Source organism: Terrapene carolina, unplaced genomic scaffold, assembly GCF_002925995.2.
Source record: "Terrapene carolina triunguis isolate 2854851 unplaced genomic scaffold, T_m_triunguis-2.0 Scaffold210, whole genome shotgun sequence".
NCBI classification, from domain to species: domain Eukaryota; kingdom Metazoa; phylum Chordata; order Testudines; family Emydidae; genus Terrapene; species Terrapene triunguis.
The window spans coordinates 5072727-5100170 of NW_020664561.1; the positions used below are offsets into that span (position 1 = coordinate 5072727).

Here is a 27444-nt window from a genome sequence, read left to right on the forward strand (position 1 = left end):
GGTCCTGAGCTTCCATAGTATTTGGGGGTAGCGCAGATCCCAGTGGCAGGTGCATGATGGTCTTTGAGCCTTCATTGAGTGGAAGCTCTCTGCTCCCTCCCCCAGCTGCAGTAACACTACAGAGCAGGAAAAAGGGGAAGGGGCAGAGAGCATAATCATGGGCCCACATGCCACATTCCAGAGGGCTCTCTATTGCCAGGAAAAACACATTTCCAATTCCTTCTCTTTCTTCGTGGCAAAGCTGAGATTCCCACTCAAAGAAAAAGCTACAATTTAAAGTAACGGTATTAAGACTGGAGTTGTTTCCTGATCTTGATCAAAAACTAAACACATTCTGGAACTTTATAGTGGCGCTCGTGCAAGCTTACAGTCATCTCACTGAAGCAAGTGCACATCTGTATTTTCTTTTAAAATATCGCTGCAGCCTTTTAAGAGAAGGGAGAGGGGGAATAATTTGATTTCTGGCAGCAGGGGATATTTCGCAAATCAGAGATACTTTGGCATCAAGCCGCTAACAAAGGCCGGCGCCTTTACTCACAAGCTTTGCTGCTGGGAGAGATCCACCCATCTCAAGTGGGATTAATTAAAACAGGCATGCATCATGCAAATAGTTTCTGTTGCCTCACAGAAATACTCAGGACACATAACCCAAACCAGCTTGAGAATCAGAGAGAAATAAGGAAGAAAATTGTTTCCCCTCTTCCCTGCCCCTTTCCTTTCTCCATATGTTAAATGAGGAGCAATAAAAAAAACCACAGAGAGCTCATGGTTTCTGTAAGATTGCAGCTGCTTTGATTAAACGCTAATAACGTGGAATAAAATTAGATTTTTTTTTTTAAAAGGCAGGGGTCATATCTTGCTAATGAGGTGGCAAATTCTCCAGTCAAAATATATGCACAGCCATACACTGAACAGGATGGTTTGAATCTTTCCCTTCAAAACAGTTTTGGTTATTGCTTTTTTAATCTGAAAGCTCAGCAGGAAAGAGAGTAAAATGCTCATGTTGTCTTGTTGTGTTAGAAGTTTCTGCTCCTGACAAACAGGGGTGGGGGAGGGGAGGCGTCTTTGGAAAGCCAAGAAGAACTTAAAAAATGTCTCTTTCCTCTCAGGAAGCTAAGCTACTTTCCTGGATATGATGGATCCTGACACTTTCAGGAATCACTGGAGAAAACAGTGGTAAAGCAGACAGAGCAGAGAGACTAGATATATAAAGAAGTAAAAGAGAAAGCTCGAGTTTCATCAAGAACTCTTCCTCAAGTCTTTCCCCACCTCCCCCTTTAGTATCTGAGACCCCTTTTCTGAGTCAATTTACTACAATCCTGCTCAGGCTTTTATTAAAAACAGACCATGCGGAGCAGAAATTCCAAGTCTAAAACGGCACTTTTAATAGGCATAGGAGTCAGACACACTGTCCCTCTCAGGTGACTTCCCCCTCCAGCCCCTTCTCAGAAATTTCCTCTCGTTGAGTTTAGTCAGCAGGATAAACTTGATGTTTCAGCACAAATGTGAACTCTTCCACTTCATTCTTAAGCATATGTATGTATTTTTACACCTAAGGGGTTCGCAGCTCGAGCTACAGTGAACCATGACTCAGTCCGGAAGAAGTACTGCAGATTACATTTAACACAAATGCCATGAAGTCTTCCATATAGTTATATGGACAGTTAAGGTATTTTAACCACACTGACCTCCTTCCCCAGTATTTGTTTCCCATGCCAGCAAATGCATCCATAAACAGGCTATTGAAATGAGGCCTAATCAAGCTTCTTCTGTGAGGCAGGGGCTCCACCCAGCCTCCCAGTTTAGCAGTCACTGTTCTTTAAGTGGCTGATTCTTTTTCTCTCTCACTGAGATGAATCATCATCCCCTCTAAAGACAGATGCATTTTGTGATCCAACCAGAATGGATAACGTGAGCCACTACACTCAGACCTCTTCTCCATGAGCAGAGATATGATTCTTGTGTCTAATCTAGTCTCTACTTCTCTCTTTCACAGCTTTTGGCTGTACCCAACACCATGAGCAGCTGTTCTGACTTCAGTCAGACAATCGAGCATTTCTTTGGACCAATTCACTGCACACTGGTCTTTTAATCTTGGGTGAAAAGTTTCTAATTTCTGAGAAATAAGCTTTGTGATAAGAATGGACTTGTCAAACCCCGCCTTTGTCTCTCTGCACTGAAAGCACTGTATTGCTTTGTTAATTTTAGATATAAGGAATTGTGTTTCAATTTTCTACCCAGTATAAAATATGTCGGTTATTCTATAGGACGAGAACCATACCCAGCATCAAGATTTATTCAATGTCTTACCTTGGAACACTGGGAGGAGCCCGCGTTGGCCGAGATGGAACCTGAGGTGGCGTCCCAAGGCCTTCACTGTTGTTAGGAAATGGAGGTAATGGTCCTGGACGGAATGGGACCGGTGGAGCCCCAGACAGAGGGCCTGGTGATGGGACTGCTGGAGCAGGTCCTCGGCCAGATAAAGGTCTGGTTGGGGGATTATTTAATGTAGGCCTTCTCTGAGTTGAAGGACTTGGAGGGGGTGATCTAGTGAACAATCAGAGATTAATGAAAATCTACATGGTCTTCAAAAATGGAAGCCAAATACTTTCTGAAACCTGTAACAATCTTGTAAACATTTTCCTCTGCTCTCATATTGTCTTGGTCCTGAAGAGTATAATTTAGGCAGCCCGCTATCTCACAGAGCTAGTATCGTATATTCTTGCAATGACAACACTCTCATTTTCCTTTGTTCTGGATGGTGCCTTCCATGCTCCCATCCATTCCAAAGAATTACTCAGAGATGCTTCCAAGTCTCAAAATAATATCTACTCCCTCCCCCCCTCTACAAAATGTACACTCAACCCTTCACTATCACACCATCCCTAGAAAGTAAGCATTATTAAGGTCAGAATCAGGTGTACAATCACAAAGATAAATATAATGGTTTTAGTATTGTCAATATTCTAACACCAATTTGTTAGGTGGATTTAATAAGAAGGCCACTTTCTTTTCAAGGAAGCCATAGGTAAGGAACACTGAAATCTTACAGTGGCTTGAAAGAACCAAAAAGTAGACACAAAAATTGACTTAGGTTTCACAGAGGGGTGGGGTTGCCTGAGCTTGGGAAGAGAAGAGTTAAAAACCCTTAAAGAAACTGAGATGCTGTAGGGTGGCAGCATAAATGATTATATTATTTGAGCCATAGCAACCAAATGGAATATCAACTGAGTCACAAACAAAGTACACTAGATGGTATTCTCAAAGGCAGAAAAGAGATTACAAGCACCTTTCTTGATACATATACCTCTTCCATTTATCCACGTAATATGAACGTGTGGAAGAATTTGTAAAAAACTTGGACTATATACAGGCTGGATATCTTTTGGTGAAGGAGACACATACTACAGTAGCTCCATGGAAGACAATTCTAGATGATGAATCCCAAAGCTGCTTGACATATCCGAAAATGGATTGCCAGGTCCAACAGATTCATATACCAGAACCCTCTCCCAAGAGGTTTATAAGCACCCTTTTCTCCATGTCCCTTCTAGAACAAAACAGGACAGGAAATATCTGGAATGAAGGCTGGTGGCTTAACTGGTAGGACCTTCCACTGTGCAAAGACGAATTCTGAGCATACGGTTGTTAAAATTCAGCTCACTGGGAGGTTTTTAGGATTACCCAGTACAAGAATTCCACCTGCACGCTCCCATCCCTCAACAAGAGTTTTCTGATTCTCTCAAGAATTTCATTTGAGACATGGAGAAAGGCTTGCCAGAGAAGGTGGAGACGTAGCGGTGCTGAAGATCTAGCTCTTTGTCTTAATTTCCACTGCAAAACTGATCTGAAGATCCTTACCTGCGGGATTGCTGTAGCCAGGAATCATCAACTGGAGGTGGGGCAGGGATAGATACAGTGCTAGTGCTAATATCTCCAATGATTGCCAGTGCTTCTTTTAGGGCTTGGTACAGGCGAAGCCCCTCATCTCGCCTCTGAGCCTGTTCTGCTGACTCCTCCATCAAGGTGTTTTGGTCCTCAGAGGAATACAAGTGAGCCAGGAGCTCTGCATTTATGAATTCTTTTACCTAGAAAATCAGACAAAAAATGACCCCTGCTAACGGGCTGCAAATGGCAATAAGATATTGCATAAACACAGCTGAGGTCTTCAAATCAATGGACACTACACAATCAAGTTCACCTGCCACCACTGGAATGCTGGCACTTCAATGAGAATACACCAGATCCATAGAGAAGAAGAGAGAGCAAGAGAAATTGTGCCAGACATACAGCACTGGGAACTGAAGTCCACAATTCAACCACTATGGTGCCAGTTGTGAAAGTGGCGTTAGTAGTTCATGCTAGTCTCTTGCCATTGGGCCTGAGGAAGAGGAGAGCTCCCAGAACTATACACCTACTAGCTAAACCAATGGTCACATTTTGAGGCCACAGGGATACTGGCCATTAGGAAAGATAGCTGAGTTTGTGGGAAGGGAGGAAACTTTTAGAATTCTGCTTGATAAACCTGGTAAAGTGCTTTGAGGTATAGAGTAGAAAAATGCTTTTTGTAAGTATTGTTGTTAATATGTAGATCTCTGTAGGATCTCCCTGGACTGAGAATACCCTTCGTATGCCACAGCAAGATATTCTCATGGCGTAACATTGCACAATGCATTGTGGGGTTCTTCTGCCTTCCTTTGAGGCATTAGACACCATTAGTGTCAAGTACTGATCTAAGGCCTGGTCTACACTACGACTTTAATTCGGATTTAGCTGCGTTAATCCGAATTAATCCTTAACCCGTCCACACAACGGAGCCAGTTACTTCGAATTAAAGGGCGCTTAAAATCGATTTCTGTACTCCACCCCGACGAGCGGAGTAGCACCAAAATCGATTTTGTAAATTCGAATTAGGGGTAGTGTGGCCGCACACCACCGAATTAATGTGGTTAAAATTAATGGGGTAGTGTGGCCGCACACCACCGAATTAATGTGGTTAAAAACCGAATTAATGTGCTTAGTGTGGCTGCGCACAATCGAATTTATACAATCTGTTTCCCAAATTCGAATTATCTAAATTCGAATTAATCTCGTAGTGTAGACGTACCCTAAGCCTGTAAGGTGTCTCCTATATTTTTAACTCACTTCACACAGGCTGTTGAAGAGCTGTTAAGTGCTAAGAGCATTTTTGGCCCAATTCTGAACAGCTGACCTAGAGGTTAAAGGGCAGCCCATCACCAATCCCATAAGCCATCTAGTTCCCCGGGAATGGAATTTTTAAGGAACTATAAAATGTCTTTCAGAATTATTTTCTTAATACTAATTTCACCTACTGCACATCAAGTCTTTCATCTCCGACAGCTTTGTGGGACCCCGAATGCCCCCATATACACACACACACACATCTTATAAACTGAATATATAATCTAATGTAATATACTGATTCCCTGCTATGCCTGCCCTGATTATAGAAACCTGGAGCACATTAAGACAGATACAGATCTATAGGTATTTAAATAATTCTGTGGTAAATAGATTCAGAGACCAGTTGTTGATCTATTAAATGCTTGCATTGGAGGATTTTTTTTTAAAAACTCTTCTGATCTATTTCTCATCTGTTTTTCACTCTGTAAAGATTATTTGAGCTTGAGATACTAACAGTAACACATTCCTGAACATCTGATTTCATAAGTACAACCTCCGATTGCAGAGGGGTTTGCACTAGCTTAATTACATTGTTTTAAAAACTAATTTTTTTTTATTACAAAACTAATTATTATTGGGACCATTTGTGTGTAAACAAGGCCTGAGACAGTGGCCAAGTTGAACTGGTGTTGGGATCCTCCAGTGCCTTCTGACAGTGAAAAGCAGGGGGGCTTTCCAGAAAAACAGGCACATGGTCACTGGACGCTATGGTTGTTTCCCATTCATGTTCAAGAGGGGATATATGAATTCTTACCAACATCTGCAAATTTTTCCCATGAATCTCTCAGTGTTTTTCAGCGGATGGTACTGATCAAATACACCATTTTCCTTGCTATTGCCAGAAGCTCCACATTAAAAACAGATATCTTAGTTAAACAGCATCAAATTATACTTGATTAAATGAAAATTTTAATGGCATCACTTAAAAAAAATCCTTAAATTAGATTAAGGGCAGAGCTGATCGTAAAGGAATTGTTAAACCACAAATATCTGTTTGAACAACATCAGCCTGCAACTATTATCATGGTAGATCCCTGTCTACTGCTAGCACAGATCTCCATGCATGCTCACTGAACCCCAGTGTAAGGTCAGCACTGGAGCTGTTATGAGGCTAGCCTACCTCCCCACTTGATGCATTTGATCGCAGACCAACTCTCCAAGCTGAAGATGGGCCCTCTGTACATACAGCTTTCTCCAGGCTTGGGGGAACTGATACTTTAGCCCCTTCCAGGATATAAACACAACATTACACAAACTGTTTAAGATATGCCCCCAAACAGGGCTCAAACCTGCAATGTTCAAAATCACCGTAGGCATCTTAATACCCCAGTATCCCAGATCCTGCCTCATCAGAGATCTTACAGGGAGGGACAAGAATTCAGAGCGGAGTTCTGTATTTGGGTGAGGGATAGCACAAGGCAGCCCAGAGAGCAGCTTGAAGTGTTGCTCTCACAGCTGGGGCTAAAGGAGCATGCGTGGAAATCTCAACGAGCAGCAGGCAGGGCTACTGCTACCATGGGATCGAATATGCAGTCATTTCCATATCATTAAAAGATCTGTATTAAAGTTTAAATTGGAGTTAATCCACCAAACTGAACCTACCTTTTCCAAGATCACCCACTATTTGCATCTTCCAATACCTCAGCACCAGGAGGTATATTAGTAGGGCTCTGCACGGATACAAAATTTGTATCTGCATCTGATCCGAGATCCACAAAAATGGTCCGCAGATATAAAATGGATATCTGCAGATTTGCAGGGCTCTACGTATTAGTAACATTTCCGCTTTGAATTCTGAACATGTGTTTCATTTAGGTGTGTTTGACTCTTTAATAATAACTTGATGCAGGTTTTTTGTGGTAAATTTCCTTTTCTTTTAAAGTAACCAACATTCACCCTAATTAGCAGTTGATTTGGAGTGTAGCGACATACATTCAAGACAGACATATACAAGACATGCTGTAGGACAGCATTCATTTATTTTCTCTACAATAAATTTGAATCCAGTACTTCACTCTGAATTGTAAGCACCACTTAAAGATCCCACCAACGGTGAGGAAGTTCTACAAATATTCATCAGGTTGCAATTGCTATGGAAACCACTTCCTTGCGATCAATTTGTTTCTAGAGTTCTGCAGGCAACACTCTGGGGCACTATATATTGAAAAGAATAATTAAAAGGGGTTTAATTTCATTTCTCTCTCAGTGGATGGGTTGGGATTCTAAAGATCTCCAGACAACGCAAACTGCCGAAAAGGACTCAGCTTCCAATGCGGCTCCCCTACTTCCCATTTCTTTGCATGATGTTTTGGCTTGCTAAGCAAAAAGTTATTCTTTTCTCTGTTTAACAGTGTCAATATTTAAAAAAAAGTAACATCTTCACTGATTTTTCAACATTTTTCAGTTCAAGCCTCCTGGAAATAAATGCATTAACATTTAATTCTCAAGTCTTCACACTTTCTTTTGAAAAGCTTTGATTCTTTGGCATAATTTTAAGTTAAAAGATTGGACTCAGGGTTTCTGCTAGCACTGGTGCACTCAAACCCAGAGTGTGTACTCTGACTGAGAGGTGAGTTTAGAGCTAGATGGTGTCAAAAATGTGCTGTTTCTTTGTGCCACTGTCACCTGGCATGCCTTAATAGTAAGACAGCCGCACAGTTTCAATGTACAAAGCCTTACAGCACTGTGCTTCTGAAGCAAAGCATTTCAACTTCTTAAACAATTCCATATGGGGACGTGAGTGGCAGAAAATGTAATGTAAACTTTCCAAAGGAACTGTTCACTAAATTCTGCACTTTCTGAAAGAGAGCTGGAGCAATATCCCTTTCAAAAAGCAATGGAGTTCCCCTTAAGTCTATAAAGCAAGGTCCCAGCTGTGCTCTGGAGGGAGCGGAGAGAATTACTCCACATACACACTTCCTGAATTCTAGATTTGTGCTAATTTTGGAAAAATGTGGACGTTCCATTTGTTTTCACACTCTTTTGTAAAGGCCTCAGTGAATCTTCCCTCCCAGGATTCTAACATAATTCAAAGATTGGCTTCATTAGCCCAAGAGAAGTTAAGGGAAGCCTGGTTGGTCTTCCCCTCTGTGTGAAGATCTTGTTCGTTCTGTACTAACTAGTGGACTGCATTCAAGCTACTATGCCAGCCACCCAGATCTCAGGTGCAATGTAATTCCCAAAGACCTCCCGGGATACATCAGCCTCCGAAAATAAAAGGTGACTTTGTGAACTCACATGTAAATGCTACATTTTAGACAGATTTGCTTTTTCTTGTATTCTATTTATTACAACTGATTTTTTGTTGACTTAACAGATCATAAAGAAGGTCCTATCAGTGCCTGAAAGGAAGTGCTATTTCCCGTAGTGATTTAATACAAATACAGCAGTAGTGGCACTAGTACAAAGAGTAGCACAGACTGGATCCCAATCAGGACTCTACCAGGAAGTGAAGGTCTTCTAGGTCCTCAAGCAATAGGCTAGCAACGCTAAAGCAAAGCTACTTTTAAATCAGATGATCTAGGGGGTAGACAGATACACACATTTCCTCTAATACTCTAAACCAGTGGTTCTCAAACTTATTTGATTGGGACCCCCCCCCCCCTTTGTGCCTGTAGTCGTTTACTCCCCCACAAGTACATATACTGCCACCCAGCTCTGAAGGCAGAGCGGAGAGCAGCGGCTGCTGGCCGGGCACCCAGCTCTGAAGGCAGAGCAGAGAACAGTGGCTGCTGGCCGGGCACCCAGCTCTGAAGGTAGCACCGTGCCAGCAGCAGCAGCACAGAAATAAAGGTGACAATGTGACAAGTGATATTTATCAATATCACCTCTTTTCACACGGACTTAGTGCCCCATTGCCACCTTACTTCTGCGCTGCTGTTGCCACCCTGGGCTGATAGCCAGAGCCCCGCCTCCTCCAGGTGAGAGATTGGAGAGGTGGGGGAGGAGGAGAGCCCGAGCGTAGGTGGCGGGGCTTCGGCCGACCCCTTTATCCCCGCCTCCTGGGTGTGCATGGCCCTTTTGCATGAGCCCCAGTCACCCAGGGCTGACAGCCAGAGCAGTTAAAAATAAAAGAAAAAGAAAAAGAAAAGCACACATCTTGCATCTCCTTTGACACATTCCCGCACCTCCCTTGGGAGGCCCGCCCCATAGTTTGAGAACCACTGCTCTAAACAAAGTGTTCAAAGAACCCCTAGAACTGTTTTTTTAAAAGATGATCTGCAAATGTAAGGAACCCAAACAAAATACTAGTACAGTATGAACTGCTATCCCCCGAAAAAAACATGCAACAAGGACATTCAAGGCCTTTGGTCATTTAAGGACTACAGGTCAGTGCAATACAGGTCTGCTGCACATCGTCAGCTGCTGTCTAGGTGGAATTCCCAGCTTGTACTCAGCAGGAGGCATTACAAACACACCACTGAAGGACAAGTATGACTGGGTCTGGACTGTGCTTTTAAACAATACTGTTGATGCCAACTAGGACTAACCTGAACTCAGCCTTACATTAAAAATACTATAGTATTCTACAGTAAGCACTGCAGCTGCTCTAGAAGCTGCAGAGCATTGGACTTTTTGCTGCAGAAAATTCCAGTGTTTTGTTTTAATAAGGGCAGAACTATTACTCATGTTTGCCATGTGTGATATTCTATATGCTTGTTGTCTTCTCTTCACCGTACGACAGTGCTGCTCTATTTTAAAAACGAGTCTGTTCTTTAAGAGTTGAAGATAAAACCAAACATTTGAAAATGATTGAGAAAGTAAGGTTGTTACTTACGTTGTTGATCATAAGGTGCATGACTGTTTTTGGTATCAGATCACGAATACACTTATTGATAATAGACATGTAGGAGTCCACAAGGTTGCGAATAGTCTCCACCTGCCTCTCCAGTTGGGGGTCCATGGAGAAATTGTCTGCCTGGCTGTTCTCATCGTTTTCCGTCTACACAGAAGCAGAATGAAACATAAACCTCTTTCCATGCTATTTACCCATTCAAAGTTGGAACAGGAGGGCCAAGAAAGCTGCGCTTACAGAATAGTAATACAGCAACACATTTCTTTGATACCAGCATGTTTAGAGCTTTAATCATTAGGCATCAAGCTGTCTTACATTAGTACTTAGCAGCAGGAAATCTGGATTCCTGGCAGTTAGGGGTTAATGGAAGATCCAATGTGAGTCCATTTTCAGAGGAAATGTTACACGTTTCCACACAAACTCACATTTTTAGATCAAAGCTGGGTTCAAAACAGTAAAGAACTGAGGAGGTGAATGAAACCCTCAGAAATTCCCTCAACTCATTGCAATACTTACTAACAGAGTGTAACTACCGTATTCAGCCTGCCAATTGTCTCCTGACTCACTCATGAAAGCAGCACTACAAACTCTGATTTTGTAATCTCCGGTCCTCTGGGTAAATTCTAGCCTTGCTACTGAGAACTGACTCAGTTGTGACAAATCCAGAAACTCAGCCACAGACTTGTTAAATGAGACGTAACACATCTAACAACAGATGACTTAGGGATGACAACACTCCGGTTTCAGCAGGGCCGCCCAGAGGGGGGGGCAAGTGGGGCAATTTGCCCCAGGCCCCACAGGGGCCCCCACGAGAATATAGTATTCTATGGTATTGCAACTTTTTTGTAATGGAAGGGGCCCCCGAAATTGCTTTGCCCCAGGCCCCCTGAATCCTCTGGGCGGCCCTGGGTTTCAGTACTTCAAGGCTTTGCACATGAGGCCTTTCTTCCGCTGGATTGGAATAGCTTCTTTGTATGTAAACAATTGACCTGAAATAGCAGATTTGTGTTTACCACTGAAATTAACTGGAAGCTAATGGTATGCACTTCATTTCAGTTTGGACTGTTTAAAAAACAAGAAAACTACTGTACATTGATCTTGTAGGCAAAAAATAAACTGCTTCCGCAGGCTTAAATAAGCCAAACAAACTGAATTTCAAGTGGAAAAGCATGGGGAATAATGGTTATTTCCCCACCCCAAGAGAAAATATTTCTCTGCAGAAACTCAGAAAGAGAATTTAAGCTGTTCTGGTTTCAACAACAAAAACTAAAATCTGGTCCATTTGCAGCTGTAGCTACTGCACAAAAGAAAACAGAAGTTATATGACCAAGTGTGAATAACGTGCTATGAACAAAATCTAGTTGAGGTAAGTAGCTATCTACCAGCCATACTTGTCAGCATCAGCAGCTACTATATTATTAATATAATGTTAAGATAAGATTTTCACGTAACTAGTGGCTTCAAGCGTTCAACGTGAGACACCCTCAAGGGGCCTGATTTTCAGGAGGATGGATGCTCAGCACTTTGAGATTCTGAAAATCACACTTCAAGGAATGCCAAGTGGGGCACCCCAGAACTGAGATGCTAAAAATCCTTAGTCATTTGGGAAAATCTTGGCCTTCAGTGCTTTTGCTATACAGCCTCCCACCTCCCTGCAAAACACAATTTCTGCAAATTCTGCAGCGGTGCCTAAGTCTTACACTGGGATGAATTTTATGCCAGTGGACTATATTCACTAAATGCAAATACATTACAATGAGAATTAAACACAAAAAGGTATTACTGTATATTATTTATTAGTAGTATTATTATAGCACCAAGAGTCCCAGTCATGGACCAGGGCCCCATTATGCTAGGTGCTGTCCAGACCTGGAACAGAAAGATAGTCCCTGCCCCAAAGAGCTGACAATCTAATCACCAGAAGGTAAAACTCACACCAAGCAACAAGCCATTCTTACTCCAAAACCAAGACATGCTCCCAACATGACCTCTTAACAAAATGTGTCTGTTTTGGCCTATTTGGTACTAGAAGGTAAATCATTCGGAATATCAGGGGGTAGCTGTGTTAGTCTGAATCCACAAAAACAACAAAGAGTCTGGTGACACCTTAAAGACTAACCGATTTATTTGGGCATAAATATGAAAGCTTATGCCCAAATAAATCTGTTAGTCTTTAAGGTGCCACCGGACTCCTCGTTTTCATTCAGAATAGCATTTCACATTTACTGCTTACAAACCAAAGCTTGATCCAACCAACACCGAAAAGCAACCGGGAGTAGTTTTAACTTCTTGTAGCTGAGCCGAAGAACAAGGTCTAATATACCATTTAAAAACTAAATACTCCTTGAATTTTGTTGCCCTTAATATGACAGATTATAACAGGTTAGACATTTTTAATTAGAGCAAAAAAATGGGAAAAACAACTAATCTAATGGCTTTAAAAATAATTAGCAAAGTTTCCTAAAAATTTGGAGAGGGCGGATGGAACTCAAGCACTGTAACTGATGAAACCCAAGATGAAGTTCTGTTTTGGATTCTGTAACACCAGTAGAGACACTAACATGCAAACCTTAATCATTCTGCTAATGGACTACATATGGTGGAGAGTCACAGAATTCAGATCGAATATTTTTTTTCTTTTCCTCCCTGGGTTTGGAAAGAAACAAGCAGTAATTTCCCCTTCTAAAATACCCAAGATAAATGGAAAAGCATACATCTATGGAATTTTTCTTTGAGCAAAGTAATTGCAGACATAAAATGCCGTTTTCCCAGTACCCCCAGATCTAGCTGGAATTTTCTATCACCTCCTCCACGCTGTCTATATAACAGAGTGTATGTCTATGTATTTTTTTTCATATTTAAATTACAGGATTGCAATAAGATTCTTTGCTGGCTAAGCAGCGAAGTGACAGATGTTTATCATTATCCTCATCAAGGGAATGTAAAATAAAAATAGTAATTTGTCTCTGATCTTGAAGGCAAAGAGTAATAGTCTGCAAACATTTAACCTTTTATGTGCAGGTTCAGTGGTGATGTTTACAAAATGTGAATATCGCAGGAATCAATATCCTTTTTGAAAAGGTAACAGATTAGACTTTATACTGCTGATCTATTTTTCTATATCAATTTTTGGAAAGTTTAAAGCAATTTTTAAAAAAAGTTTCCACTAATAATATTCTCAACAGTTTACTGTCTTTTTACTTTAAGTTCATGCTAAAATTATAATCTGTTTGGGGCAGGGACCTTCTCTTTGTTCTGTGTTTGTACAGCACCCAGCACAGTGGGTCCTGGTTTGTGACTCAGGCTCCTGGGTACTAGCACAATACAAATAATAAATAATAATTATTATTATTTTTAAAAAGCTCTGAAAGTTATTAGGCTTTTCCCTTTCAATTGACTCAAACTGTCTCATGCCCAAATTAACCAATAAGGATTAAGCTGCTTGGTAAAACTAGATTTCATAACAAATTCAGAAGTGTGTTATACCACAGTCCCTGTTACATTTACATTTCATTATTGTAAACCTGCAGACCATACCTCTGAGCCACATTAAAATCCTAGCGTTATATTAATGCACAGACACCTCAATTGAGGCCAGGGCCGTCCCTAGCCATTTTGGTGCCCTCCGCAGCCCCTCCATGGGGGGCTGTGTGGGGCCCCAGGCCTCCATGGGGGGGGGGCAGGAGCAGGCTTGGGGGGCAGGGGGAAACCGCTCCCCAGCACGAGCCGGCGGAGCGGAGCGGGTTGGGGCAGGATTACTCCACTTCCTGCCGCCTGGGGAGTGGAGTGACCCAGCCCCAGCCCACTCTGCTCTGCTCCCCTGGCTCAGAGCCTTGGGGGACAGGAGGAACCTCCCCCCAGCACTCACCGGCGGCACAGCTGGGAGCTGGCAGTGCGGAGCAGGCGGGGGCCGGGTCGCTCTACTTACCACCGCCGGTGAGTGCAGGGTGCCCGACCCCTGCTGCAGTCCTCAGGGGAAGGGCTGGAGTGGGGACGGGGCTGGGGCAGAGCAGGGGCAGGAAGAGGTAGGGCTTGGGTGGGGGCCATGGGGAAGAGGCGGAGCAGGAGCTGGAGCAGCATGTAGCTGCCTAGGGCACCAGGAAATTTGGTGCCCCAAATTTCCGGTGCCCTACGCAGCTGCGTACTTTGCGCATGGGTAGGGACAGCCCTGATTGAGGCATAGCGTAACGACGACAGACCCCGGTCATTGTCGGGCAGGATCAAATCTGGGACCTTGGGAGCTTAATGCATGAGCCTCTACCACATGAACTAAAAGCCAACTGTCTGTTAGCTAAGGCTGCAGAGACTCATTTTATGTCTCTCTTTAAGTGGTCTCGGTGCCACTATATGGGACAGAACACCACACCCAGAAGGTGTCTGGGTTACAATAGCACCTTCTGAATGGGCTCTATTATACCTTTAAATAGGAATATGCTGTTGAAGTCTCTTGCAGAGAATAGGACAAGACAAATTAATGCAAAAAGTCACGTCTGTTCAGTGGTGCTGGAACTAGTGGTGCTGCTGCACTCTCTGGCTTGAAGTAGTAATAACAAGCACCAAATACATGGTTCCCATCATCAGCACCCCAACTATAAAAATTGTCCCTGCACCCCTGAGACTGATTGTCTCTCTGTGACCACAATTAAATAATCTTAAAGGCAGAAGCTGAACATTTCAAGCCATTGTCCCACTTTTAAATAGTCATATTTGTCAGTGGCTTTCACCTGATAAGAGCCTTCTCCACCGCTTCAGCTGAGAGATCATGAAGCTCAGTGGTTGGAATAGCAAAACAGTGATCAGGATGGTACTTGACAACCAATAGCTTTGTTATAAATAGAATTACTAAATTAGTGGCTGAAGAGAACACAGAAGATGTTTTGTATCTAGAGAGGGAAAGATTTTATGGTGTCTCACAGACTCTTACTGCAGAATTCTTTCCAAATGACCTGGAACATGGGACTGAAAACTAGCTGGAACGCCAGAAATAAAGAGCAACCATAATCCAGCCGTGCAAATTTCCATTGGCATATTCACCTGGCGCATGTAAATTGTTCAGCTGGCTGGGCGCCCTGACTCTGGCAGTCATATGACTGCTGCTACCCTCTTCAAAAATTATTTGGAGCTACCTCGGAGCAGCACCTTTGATCAATGTTCCTCCCACCATTTTATCTCACCATGTAGAGGAAGGCAGAGGAAAGAATGTGAGGAGGTGTCAGGCCAACAAAGCTGCTCAAGAAGGAAGTCTAAGAAGCCAAGAAACAACCTTCTCTGCCTCCCCTCCAGTCCCGGGAAGAGGAAGAAGGCAATGAGGATCCTTTCCGTGCCTCTAACTCCCCTAGCCAGCAGCCACGGCAGCTCATTCCCTCTTCGCACACTAGAGGAACAGTATATGTTCTCCTCTCCCCTTCCTCCCCACAACCAGAAGCACATGCCCTCTGCCCTGCCTTAGCAAGGGCAAGCTAGTAGAGTTCATTTTCTGAGTTGCTTGTTAATATTAGTGGTTGGTGGGGGGGGAGGGGGTTGGTTTATTTTTACACAGTTTTACAAGGATGCAATAAGTGGCAATGTGTGGATGTAGGGTAGGTGTCTACTGGGTTGCTACAATTTATCTATCGTATGTATGCTCTAATTTAATATCTTCATTAATGGCCTGGAAGAGGAATACTAATTACAAAATCTGACAATTAATCTGGGAGGTGCTGCCAACACCAGGAAGGATAAAGAGATAATTAAGAAGGATCTAGAGAGCAGAGAAATAGTCTAAGACAGTGGTTTTCAACCTGGGGTCCGCAGACTATGTCTAAGATTTCCAAAGGGGTCTGCACCTCCATTCAAAATGTTTAGGAGTCTGCAAATGAAAAAATGTTGAAAACCACAGGGCTAAGAGAACGAGATTCATCTTGGAAAAATGAAAACTAGTACATCTGGGAGAAAATAACTCAAAGTGCAGTGTAGCGGGGCAGTAACCCCGCTCCTGCCCTGAAGGGCTTAAAACAGCCCTGTGAGAGCGCTGTGGTGGGAAACCAGTAAGCCTGGGCTGATTGGGGAAGCAGCCGCAGCTGGGCCACGCCCCAATCAGGCCGCAGCTGGCCCTATAAAGGGGCTGCTAGGCTGGAGCTCAGGCAGAGACTCTCTCTAGATGCTGAGAGGGATGGGCCTGGCAGCTGAGCAGGGTACCTAAAGTGGAGCAGGGCTGGTGAAAGGACAGAGGAGCTGGGGAGGTCCGGCCTGGAAAACCTGCAGGCTGCAAAGGGCCAAGAAGGGTACTGGGGTTACAGAGGGGCAGCCCAAGGGTAGGCAGAGGCAGCTGGTCCAAACCCTCCTTGCTGATGATGAGTGGCAATTATACTGCAGTCCACCCCAGTGAGCGGGGTCTAGATGGTGACTGGCAGTAGTCAAGACTGAGGCGAGGTGGGGATAGAGGGTTCCCCAGGGAGGGGAGACCCAGCGAGACTGCGGGGTACTGCATGGGGCGGAACCCTGAGGTAAGGGGCACCGGGGTCCGGGAAGGACACCTGAGCCAGCAGCAAGCAGGACACCGGCCTGCAGAGGGCGCTCCTGAATGAAAAGAGCTAATTCCCTGGACGACCATCATGAGGCACCGCCGGGTGAGTCATCGCCCCGTTATATGCAGCTATTCAACAGTGGGGAAAACCTTAAAGCCTTAGCAGTGAGAGCAGATACTCTGAAAGGTAACATGGCCGCCAGAGGGATATTACACTTCAATCACAAATTCATCATGCCACCGAGCAGAGGCGACAATCCTTCCCTACTCCACTGTCCCCTCATTTGTAGGAAGATACTACTACTTATGTACTTTACAAAAGGGTGGGGAGTCTTAATTGATTAACATTCATAAAGTGCTCTAAGATGCTTGGATGAAAGCTGCTAATGAAATGAATAATATGATTTAGTCTTACTAATGCACCCACACTTGAAACAGTGGATTCAGACATCCTCTGTATCAGGAAGTTTGGAGAAGACCAGCTAAAAGGATTCAGGGGCTGATAACAGTGACACATGAAGGAAGAATTAAAAACTATCGGTGAAATCATGGTCCCACTGAAGTCAATGGGAGCTTTGCCATTGATTTCAATGGCAACAGGATTTTACCATATATGTGCATGTCTACATGACAACTAAGGAGAGGAGACATTTGTCTTCTGGAAGGTTGGAAACACTCTGGAGTAAGAGAAATTATTCTGTGTGGTACAAGTAATGGAATACAGTTCAGAAAAGGAAGAGTTCAGCTGAATATCAGGATAATCTTCCTTACAGTAAGATTTATAAGGCTGTGAACTAGTTTCCCATTAAAAAGTTCCATAACATTGAATATTTAAAGCAAACCTGGACAAAGTACTGAAAAATACATTGTTGAGAACACCCCTGCATTGACCACACAGGGTGAACAATATCATCTCTGCCATGATTTTATCACGTCAGGCAGCTGCAAACATGCATAAAAATGTCTCGTATAACATTGTAGGATTTCAGTTCCAAAAAGGAGAATTTGTCTAGTTATTTAATTAGAAGAGTTTCTCAAAACAATAAAGTACTTTCTTCTATCAAACAGAACATTCTATTAAAAAGGATGGCAGAAGGCAAAATAGAAGCATTTGGATTGCAGGGGAAATAGCCGAATCTAATTAAATTAATTTAAAGCAAAGTAATACTTTGTAATATTATAAAATACACTGATGGCTGTGGTAGATCTCATTACTGGATGAGAATTACTGAGATACTGTTTCTATATTTTTGTCAGAAAACAGTCGTCTGACTATAAATTTGATTTTTTTTTGTTTACAAATGAAAATCCCTACCAAAAAATCTGAAACATTCCATCAGGCAAGCAACTGCCTCCATTTTACAATATACCAGTACCAGCAGGGGACATTGGCTATGACTAAATAATAGAGCTTTCAAATGCTGGATAAGTAGAGAGCAAGGATTGGCTGGTGGAACAGCACTAACTGATAATAGTAAGAAGGATCTTCTTGAGGGACATATGCCAAGATATCAAGTATTGTTTAGAAGGGTTAGTAAAGCTTGTGGTGAAATATAGTAGCACATCCATCTCAAGTAAGAGACAGAATGGGTTTAAAAACTCCCAAATCATAACATCACAGAGGCTGGGCTATGGAATCAAAATAAAAATTCAAGCCAAAAATAAAGGATTAGGTTGGATAAGGTATTTTTCCCTGCTTCACCAGACTGCTCCCACTTGTCTATAACTGAAGTCCCTGATGATGGCTACATCATATCAAGCATGACTCTTATTTGTCTATATACATTTCTCATTTGGACTGCAGTCAGCACAAGCAGAATGCAATACAAGATTTAATCACTGAAATTATTTACAGTCCACAGCACTTACATGCATATCACTGAAATCTGTTACGTCTGCTTTGGTGCAGAACAGTCAAGCAGTCCCAATCTGTTCCCACTGAGCAACATGTAATCCCACTTTGAATAAGTGCAAATGCAGAACACCGCTAAAAGCATGTCTCTTTTTACTCTGAGCACTGTTTTGACCTATAATGTCTTCAGATAAGTTCATATACAAGACAGAAGGTCCAAATTCTCTGCAGGGGTAAACTCTATGGTAGTCAACGGAGTTACCCCAGCAAAGAATTTGGTCCATATAGAGTCAGGAGAACATTAAAACGTAAATTCAGATGACAACTGTTGAGGAATCAGGTGGTTCTCGAACTGACAGTAAGTGGAGTGCACTGCATCCCACCAAACACAAAACTGTTACAGACAATATGGCCAATCTGAGAGGTATTGTGTGAATGAATATAAAACTGTGCTTCTTGATTAAGGGTGACACTTAGGAATCTCTTCAGAATCTTGTTGCAGCAATACATATTTACTCTTTAGATTTATAAAATAGCAATATCAAGAGGCCCTATCAGAACACCGCAGTTGCCTGTGATATGTACTGATAAATGCAATAGATCAGAGAAAGAAACAGCAGCCCTACAGTGATCAACCAGTCACAAAAAAAAATAAACTAATTTCTCCATTACACACAAATACTGCCCCCAGCTCTATTCAGTTCTTCAGCAGCTCTCCCAAGATGTCTTTGCATCATATCCTGAAGGTCAGTAGATTCTGGCTAGCTGGAACATTCCAAAGGAAAGTCCTCACAAAAAATATCCAGCCAGTAGCCCCCCATCTTTTATAGTGCGGGATTCAGTTTGAACACCTCCATAAATCTTGACTGCGGCAGTATGTCATGGGGCAGATATGTATAGAGGAGTTTATACAAAGGCCAATAACAAAGAACTGACAACACACTGAACACTGTAGTTATGCTTTAAGGTTGAAATTATCTATTTATCTAGTTTTATTTGTGTTCAACTGGAATTTTTCTTGGCTAGACAAATGAAGTATGCTGTGTTTGTGTAAGTTCCCTGCCTCTCTTAAAAGCCTTTACAATTGCTTCTTGGAATCCTTTCTCTCGTTACATTTTTGGGCTATATGTATAATTCGGCTAATATATTCTTAAAGATGCATAATAGAGTGTTGTGCCGAAAGGGCTGCTCTAACCATGCAATGGAGTCTCACAGCAAGAATTGGTCATTGGAAGAAAGCTCTAGTTCTAGTAGGTGACAATATACTAGTTTTCTTGTATTGTCAATGAACCAAGCACGACAGAGAATACCTTCTCTCCCGCATCTGGCTAGTCAGGAAACTGCACCCTTTCCTCTCAGGGCTTGTCTTCACTACCCGCCCGGATCGGTGGGTAGAAATCGATCTCTCGGGGATCGATTTATCGCGTCTCGTCGGGACACGATAATCAATCCCTGAATCGACGCGCGTACTCCACCAGCCCAGGTAGGAGTAAGCGCTGTCGACGGGGGAGCCGCGGCGGTCGATTTGCCGCCATCCTCACAGCGGGGTAAGTCGGATCAGATACGTTGAATTCAGCTACGCTATTCCCGTAGCTGAATTTGCGTATCTGAAATCGATCCCCCCCGTAGTGTAGACGTAGCCTCAGATAAAGATCCTGCCACTCTCATCTAGTGCAAAGAGCTACAAAAGGATCTCACAAAACTGGGTGACTGGGCAACAAAATGGCAGATGAAATTCAATGTTGATGAATCCAAAGTAATGCACACTGGAAAACATAATCCCAACTATACATATAAAATGATGGGGTCTAAATTAGCTGTTATCACTCAAGAAAGAGATCTTGGAGTCATTGTGGATAGTTCTCTGAAAACATCCACTCAATGTGCAGCAGCAGTCAAAAAGCAAGCAGAATATTGGGAATCATTAAGAAAGGGATAGATAATAAGACAGAAAATATCATATTGTCTCTATATAAACCTATGGTACCCCACATTTTGAATACTGCGTGCAGATGTGGTCGCCCCATCTCTAAAAAGATATATTGGAATTGGAAAAGGTCCAGAAAAGGGCAACAAAAATTATTAGGGGGTATGGAACGGCTGCCGTATGAGGAGAGATTAATAAGACTGGGACTTATTGGAAAAGAGCTTGGAAAAGAGATGACTTTGGGGATATGATTGAGGTCTATAAAATCATGACTGGTGTGGAGGAAGTAAATAAGGAAGTGTTATTTACTCCTACTTATAACACTGCTCTACAGCCAAAATGCTTCTGAAATAAATGTAGTCAAACTTTACTAATTCTGGGTCACTGAGAACGAAAATGATGCTTAAAATTGTTGATTGGCTCTAGTTTTCAAGATATGCTATTGGGTCAGTATATACGACCCTTGACTTGGGAATGGCGGAGGATAAGTGAGTTATAAAGGGAAGGGATCTCAATTTAAACCAGAAATGACTAAAATACATCTTTGACCGGATCTATGAATAAATCTATGACTGGGTTTGGACAGTACTTGCTTTTTAGGCAAAACAATGAATGATGCAATCTGAAGCTGGTATTGCATCATACATGATATGAATTGCATCATGTTATTCCTAGAAGTCATGGATGATGAAATCATAACGAAGCTTACATCACTCTGCTGAACAAATTGCCCTATATCAGCTCTAGAAATCATACAGTGTCGTGCTCTCTTATTTGTCAGTGTTTGATTTTGCAAAGGGACACATTTCTGTTTAGCCAAAGTGAGCAGAGATGCCTCATACTTGTGTGAACAGTGCAGATAACTTCTGCTATGTTTGTGGTGAAGTGACTTTTGCATCACAAAAGCGCAGTAGAACCACTATGGTTAAGAAAGCCTATCACCTTTATTTTGGCTGCAAAATAGGAGATCAGGACAAGAGCTGGGCCCCACACATATGCTGCAACACTTGTGCAACAAATCTTCGCCAGTGGTTGAATAGGAAAAGGAAATCTATGCCTTTTGCAGTGCCAATGATTTGGAGAGAGCCAACAGATCATACCAGCAATTGTTACTTCTGCATGGTGCCTCCAGTTGGGAAAGGTGTGTCAAAGAAGAAAAAGTGGACTGTGCATTATCCAAACATTCCATCAGCTATACGCCCAGTACCCCACGGAGAAGGAATGCCGGTTCCTGATGCACCAGAATCATTCTCACTTGAGTCAGATGAGGAAGAGGATGAAACTTCTGGTCCTGAACCATCAATGTCACAGGATCCACATTTTCTCCCATCCTCCTCCTCTGAACCACACCTCATAACACAAGGTGAACTGAATGACCTTGTCAGGGATTTGGAACTACCCAAGAGTAAGGCAGTGCTGTTGGGCTCCAGACTACAGCAGTGGAATCTCCTGGCAGGTGATGTTAGGGTTTCCATGTTCCGTGACCGTCAAAAGGATCTTGTCCAATTCTTCTTCATGGAAGGTGATCTTGTAGCCTGCAACAACATCGATGGTGTGATGGCAGCCCTCAACATCGTTCACGATCCAGATGAGTGGAGACTGTTCATTGATTCATCGAAGACGAGTCTTAAAGCTGTTTTACTGCATAATGGCAATGTTTTGCCATCAATTCCAGTTGGTCATGCAGTCCATATGAAGGAAACCTATGACAACATGAAACAACTTTTGAGGTGCATAAACTATGACCAACATCAGTGGCAGCTTTGTGGCGATTTGAAGGTTGTTGCTCTCTTGCTTGGTCTGCAGACTGGATACACAAAGTACTGCTGTTTTCTCTGCGAATGGGATAGTCGTGCAAGAGATTCCCACTATATCAAGAAAGATTGGCCACTCCGACAGTCATTGGAGCCTGGGAGGAAAAGTGTTCAGCATCCACCACTTGTTGAATCAAGGAAGATTTTGTTACCACCCTGACACATCAAGCTGGGTCTGATGAAGAACTTTGTCAAGGCCATTGACAAAACACAAGCAGCTTTCAAGTACCTCCGTGGAAAATTTCCAAGGTTAAGTGAAGCTAAGATAAAGGAAGGTGTCTTTGTTGGTCCTCAGATTCGTGAACTTCTTCGAGATGATGTATTTGACCATGCACTGCGTGGCAAGGAAAAGACGGCACGGAAAGCCTTCCAGTTAGTGGCAATAAATTTTCTTGGAAACAACAAGGCAGACAACTACAGGTTGTTGGTGGAAAACCTCCTCAAGGCATACAAAAGCCTTGGTTGTAACATGTCACTAAAGATACATTTTTTGCACTCTCATCTAGATTTTTTTCCACCGAACTGCGAGGCAGTGAGCGACGAGCACGGCGAGCGATTTCACCAGGACATTGCAACAATGGAGAAACGCTATCAGGGCAAATGGAGCCCATCAATGCTTGCAGACTATTGCTGGACAGTGACAAGAGATGCTCCATTTAATGAATACAAGAGACAAGCCAAGAAGCGCCGAGTAGACACTGAATAGGACTAAACTATGTACAGAATAGTTTTTTGCCTTTTGTTTCATAATACATTTTATTTATATAACCCTTTTGCTGATTTTTAAAGTGTTACATAAACAGGACAGGTGAAATATTATCATGTAAAGCAACCATAAACACATGAAAAGACCTAGGTTTACAATTTATGATTAAAACTCTACTATCTACACAATATACATAGACATAAAATGTAAAAACTTAAATATCTTAGAAACAATAGCCAATCAGTTGTTTTAACTGTCATATTTGAATTCAGCACATCAAAATACATAATAAATAGCACATTTTATCTCTGAAGCAGACGACTTCTCAAAAATTGTAGACCAGTGTAACACAAGAACAAGGGGCCACCAAATGAAATTAATAGGCAGCAGGTTTAAAACAAACAAAAGGGAGTATTTTTTCACACAATGCACAGTCAACCTGTGGAACTCTCTGCCAGAGGATGTTGTGAAGGTCAAGATTATAACAGGGTTCAAAAAAGAACTAGATAAATTCATGGAGTATAGGTTCAACAATGGCTATTAGCCAGGATGGGTAGGGATGGTGTCCCTAGCCTCTGTTTGCCAGAAGCTGGGAATGGGCGACAGGGGATCGATCACTTGATGATTACCTGTTTTGTTCATTCCCTGTGGGGCACCTGGCATTGGCCACTGTCAGAAGACAAGATACTGGGCTAAATGGACCTTTGGTCTGACCCAGTATGGCCGTTCTTATCTTTATCTCCCATGGTCTCTGTAGCAGCCCTGCACTCCCTTAAGTACGGAAACTGCAATTCTGGTTGGCCCTTACACAGGTTGTCTTCCTCTTTCACTGCATAGCCACATAAGGGCCAGACATAAGCTAACCCAAAGTGATTTAACCAATCACAATCCAATTCTGCAACTGGATTCTTCTCTCAGGTTACAGACACTGTAAAGTGAGGATCATTATCTAAGATCTTGCACTGCATATGAAAACTCAACCCAGGTTATTTGTGCAGCACTGCGGACCCCAAGCATTCAAAATTCATAAACCAGGCCCTCAAAAGTCATGGGACTGGCTTAATCATGAGATTTTTAATAAACAATACATTTGGAATTTTTTATTTGTCTTCTGTTTTTTGAGCCTTTTACGGTGAACTCGGTACATATTTTCAAGCTTTGTTCCACACTGATGGGGGCTATGAATTTAGCTTTCATTAAAAAAAAAAAAAAAAGTGAGTCTTATGTAGCACCTGAGTTCAGGAGCAGGGCCTCTGAGAAAAACAACAAACATGAGATGTGATAAAATTGTGAGAGCTGCCAACGCTGTGAGTGGAATTGAACCGTACATATTTTTCAAGACTCATAACATCACAGTAACATGTATTTTCTTCTATTAAAAAATCCAGTAGAAAATGAAATCCGGGAAAGGGTAACATCAAAACAATACTTCTGTGAGGAGCAAGCTCCCTCATCACAAGAAGTTTGTGCAGCGTTTTCCATGTTCACTACCACTTATAAAATATCCCCACACGAACGATTGTTATGTACCCTGCAACGCAAATTTTTGATTCAGGGCCAACAGCTACTTCATGCTTTCAAAATAGATTGCTGGACAGGCAAAAACAAAGACAGCCTGGCATAATGAAGACAGCACAGTCACTTAGTAAACACATTTATTTTGGAATCTGAAAAACTTTTCAGTCAAAGAATCCGCTTGTCATACTAAAGCATGAAGTGCCTCTAATTTCTAGACACAGGCTAGGAATGCAATCTAGGGTGTTGGATAGCATGAGTGTAGTATTTGTTATCTTTAGAGCAACGTAGAACAAGGTCAATGTAATCTTGGGATGTTTTAAATAGTGCTGTGATATTAATGAATACATGTCAAGACAACAAGGATTTGAATATGAGGCAAGTAGCCTAGAAGATGTTACGACAGAATCTTACTTCACAATGGCTGGCTAGTGGATGGAAAACATTGCCAAAGACAACAGAAGCAAATAGTGGAAATTATTTATTGAGGGAGCTGAACCATTTTCTTGAAAGAGGGGAATAGCAAGAGGTACAGCCCTCAGCCTGCTATTTTACGGTTAAATGCTCGATGCACTGTGCATTTCCCTCAAGAACAAACAGAGCAAGTCTTGAGGTTTACGCTAGAAATCGAAGAAAATGAAAGAAGAAAGGGGGAGGCTCAAACAGTCATCTGTAATGCAAGTTGTGGACCATATGGATCGAATTAACACCTGGCCATTAATCTCTACTATATTTTCTTCCATTTCCATGGACTCTGGCAGCATGTGGTTCTCAAAAGCTCGTCCTTTCTAAAAACCATTCCATTGTGTGAATTTAGTGCTGGTGAAAGGTACCAAATAGAAAAGTCCTCTGTTCAAGCACCCTAAGGCACGACACAGGCAGTGGCCAGCAAAAGTTACCTCACGCTGACCAAAGCACCTCTTCCTTGACCTGAAGGAACCACTCCAGATTCATGGAGTCCAAGGCCAGAAGGGACCGCTGTGATCATCTAGCCTGACCTCCTGTATAACCCAGGCCAGAGACCTTCCCTTGTTCCCTACAATAATTCCTAGAGCAGATCTAGTAGAAAAACACCCAATCTCGATTTAAAAATTGTCAGTGATGGAGACTCCACTATGATCCTTGGTTAAATGGTTAAATACTCTCACTCTAAAGGTAAGGGGAGCGTTCAGGTGACAGGGACTCTATTAATTCAGCCAATAAGATTGTAAATATGTGCTAATTGCAGTGATGGTGGGACTCTTGGGAAGTGGACTCAGAAATCATCACAGCTAAGATTTTCAGAAGTGATTAGTGATTTTAGTGCCTAACTTTTAACACCGTAAACAAGCCAGAGTTTCAGAGGATGAGCGCTTAGCCCTTTCAGAAAACCAGACCCTTTAAAGGAATCTCGAGTCAGGTGCCCAAGAATTTAGGCACCCAAAGTCATGGTCCAAGTTCCTATCCTATAGTCCCTTGAACAGCCCTCAGAGGAGGTGATTAGAACTTTCAGTCCCTACCAGCCTGAGTTAGAACGGAACAGCACAATATCCTACCACAAAGCCCGAGCCATGCAAGTTCTCATATTCCATTTTGGGTTCAACTGCAAAAGATGACTCAAAGAGCCTTTTCTCCTTGCCTGTGGGGATTGCTTCCTCTGGGGATGAAAGCTACTCCCAGGGGGCCCAGGAGGACATGGGGCAGCAAGCACAGTCCCTCTGTGTTCTGGGGAAGACGTGCCTCTGGGGCTGGTGCAGCCCGGCCATGGGGCACTGCACAGCCCCCCATGCAGGCCTTGTATAAATTATAGAATCTAGCCCTTTGTTTTTACTTGATCTCATGTAACATACCACCTACAACTGCACACTTTTTCTTTAGAATTAATTACATCTAAACAAGCCTCCTGGAGTTTTTTCTCTGATAAGCACTGAGGCAGCCTTGAAGTTTCCTCTACAAGAAGCAGAGCAGGAATTCAGCTGCCAGAACAAGGGAGGGATTTTTAATTTAGCTTAACCTCCCCATCATGAGAAGTACCAGGTCTCTGTGCTCCCTACCAGGCTCAGCCCATCAGTGCAAATAATCTTCATAGTAATCTATGGAAATACGAAATGTTGGCAATTTTTCAAAATTTCTCACTCAATCTTATTGCCAGTTGTATAGTCTGGATAATCAGTAAATAAACCCCTCTAACTTTGCTCAAATCCTAAGAGGCGGAACATAAAGAGAGCACTTTCTAATTTACTCCCGTTGACCTTTCCTGCTCTAAACAAAGCAATTTCCTACTTCTCAGAGTTTGATTTTTCCACTGGCCTCTAACACCTGACTGAGCAGCAAGGCTTTCTCACTTACGATTTCTGTTTTTAGCTGGCATTGTTCTTCTACTCACATATGTTCTTATTGGAACAGCACGAATCAGCAAGATTTAAAACCTCCCATTCTCAAGTCTAAAGCCCCTAAAGGGAAATTGTGATGCCAAGGAACACAGTCATACGTTATTATACATATTACTCTGTCAGGCTGACAGCAGATGGGGAAGGGGGGAGGAAGGAAAAGAGAAAGGAGAGGAAGATGGCATTTTAATAGCACCCACCACTGATCCTACACAGTAGGAGCACTGTGCTCCAGAGCAGCACTATTTCCTTTGCCTTGTACTTGGTTTACTAAAGCAAGGCTCTATGGGAAGAGTCCTCAAACAGCATGGATCACATCTTAACAGAGAGGTTGTCCTGTGGACACTTCCCCCACCCACTCATGTCTAGATTGACTTTTCTTCATCCCACCCCCACCAGTCACAACTGGACAGACCAACCCACCTCTCATCCTAGAAGGACCATCCCCAACCCATCCCAACCCCCACTCCCAGTCATGACAGGATGGACCAACATTCCTCCCACATCCTCCATCCAAGTCATGACAGGATGGACTCACCCCTACTCCTGGTCCCAATCACACTGTATAGCATCCCTGTGGCAACTACAGCAATTACTTATGCAGAAAAATTAATACTAGGAAAGCATTTAATCTATTTTAGCTTCTTTTAATGTTATTTAGAAAGTGGAAATATGGAAGAGAACCAATGCCACATAGATAAAGCCATCTTTCCCACACACTACTCTTGCTCCAAACACAGCTTAGCCAGACAGTAG

General features: G+C 42.6%; 1 protein-coding gene across 1 annotated transcript in view; it reads right to left on the bottom strand.

Moving 5' to 3' along the window:
• LOC112107414 (dynamin-3) overlaps nt 1–27444 on the bottom strand; it is a 316224-nt gene that overhangs the window by 9537 nt on the left and 279243 nt on the right. Inside the window, exons 18-20 of the mRNA XM_026655330.1 lie at nt 9983–10147; nt 3862–4088; nt 2311–2547 (exon numbers count right to left, since the gene is read on the bottom strand). Of these exons, the coding sequence (XP_026511115.1) occupies nt 2311–2547; nt 3862–4088; nt 9983–10147 (629 nt within the window). The remainder of the gene's footprint in view (nt 1–2310; nt 2548–3861; nt 4089–9982; nt 10148–27444) is intronic.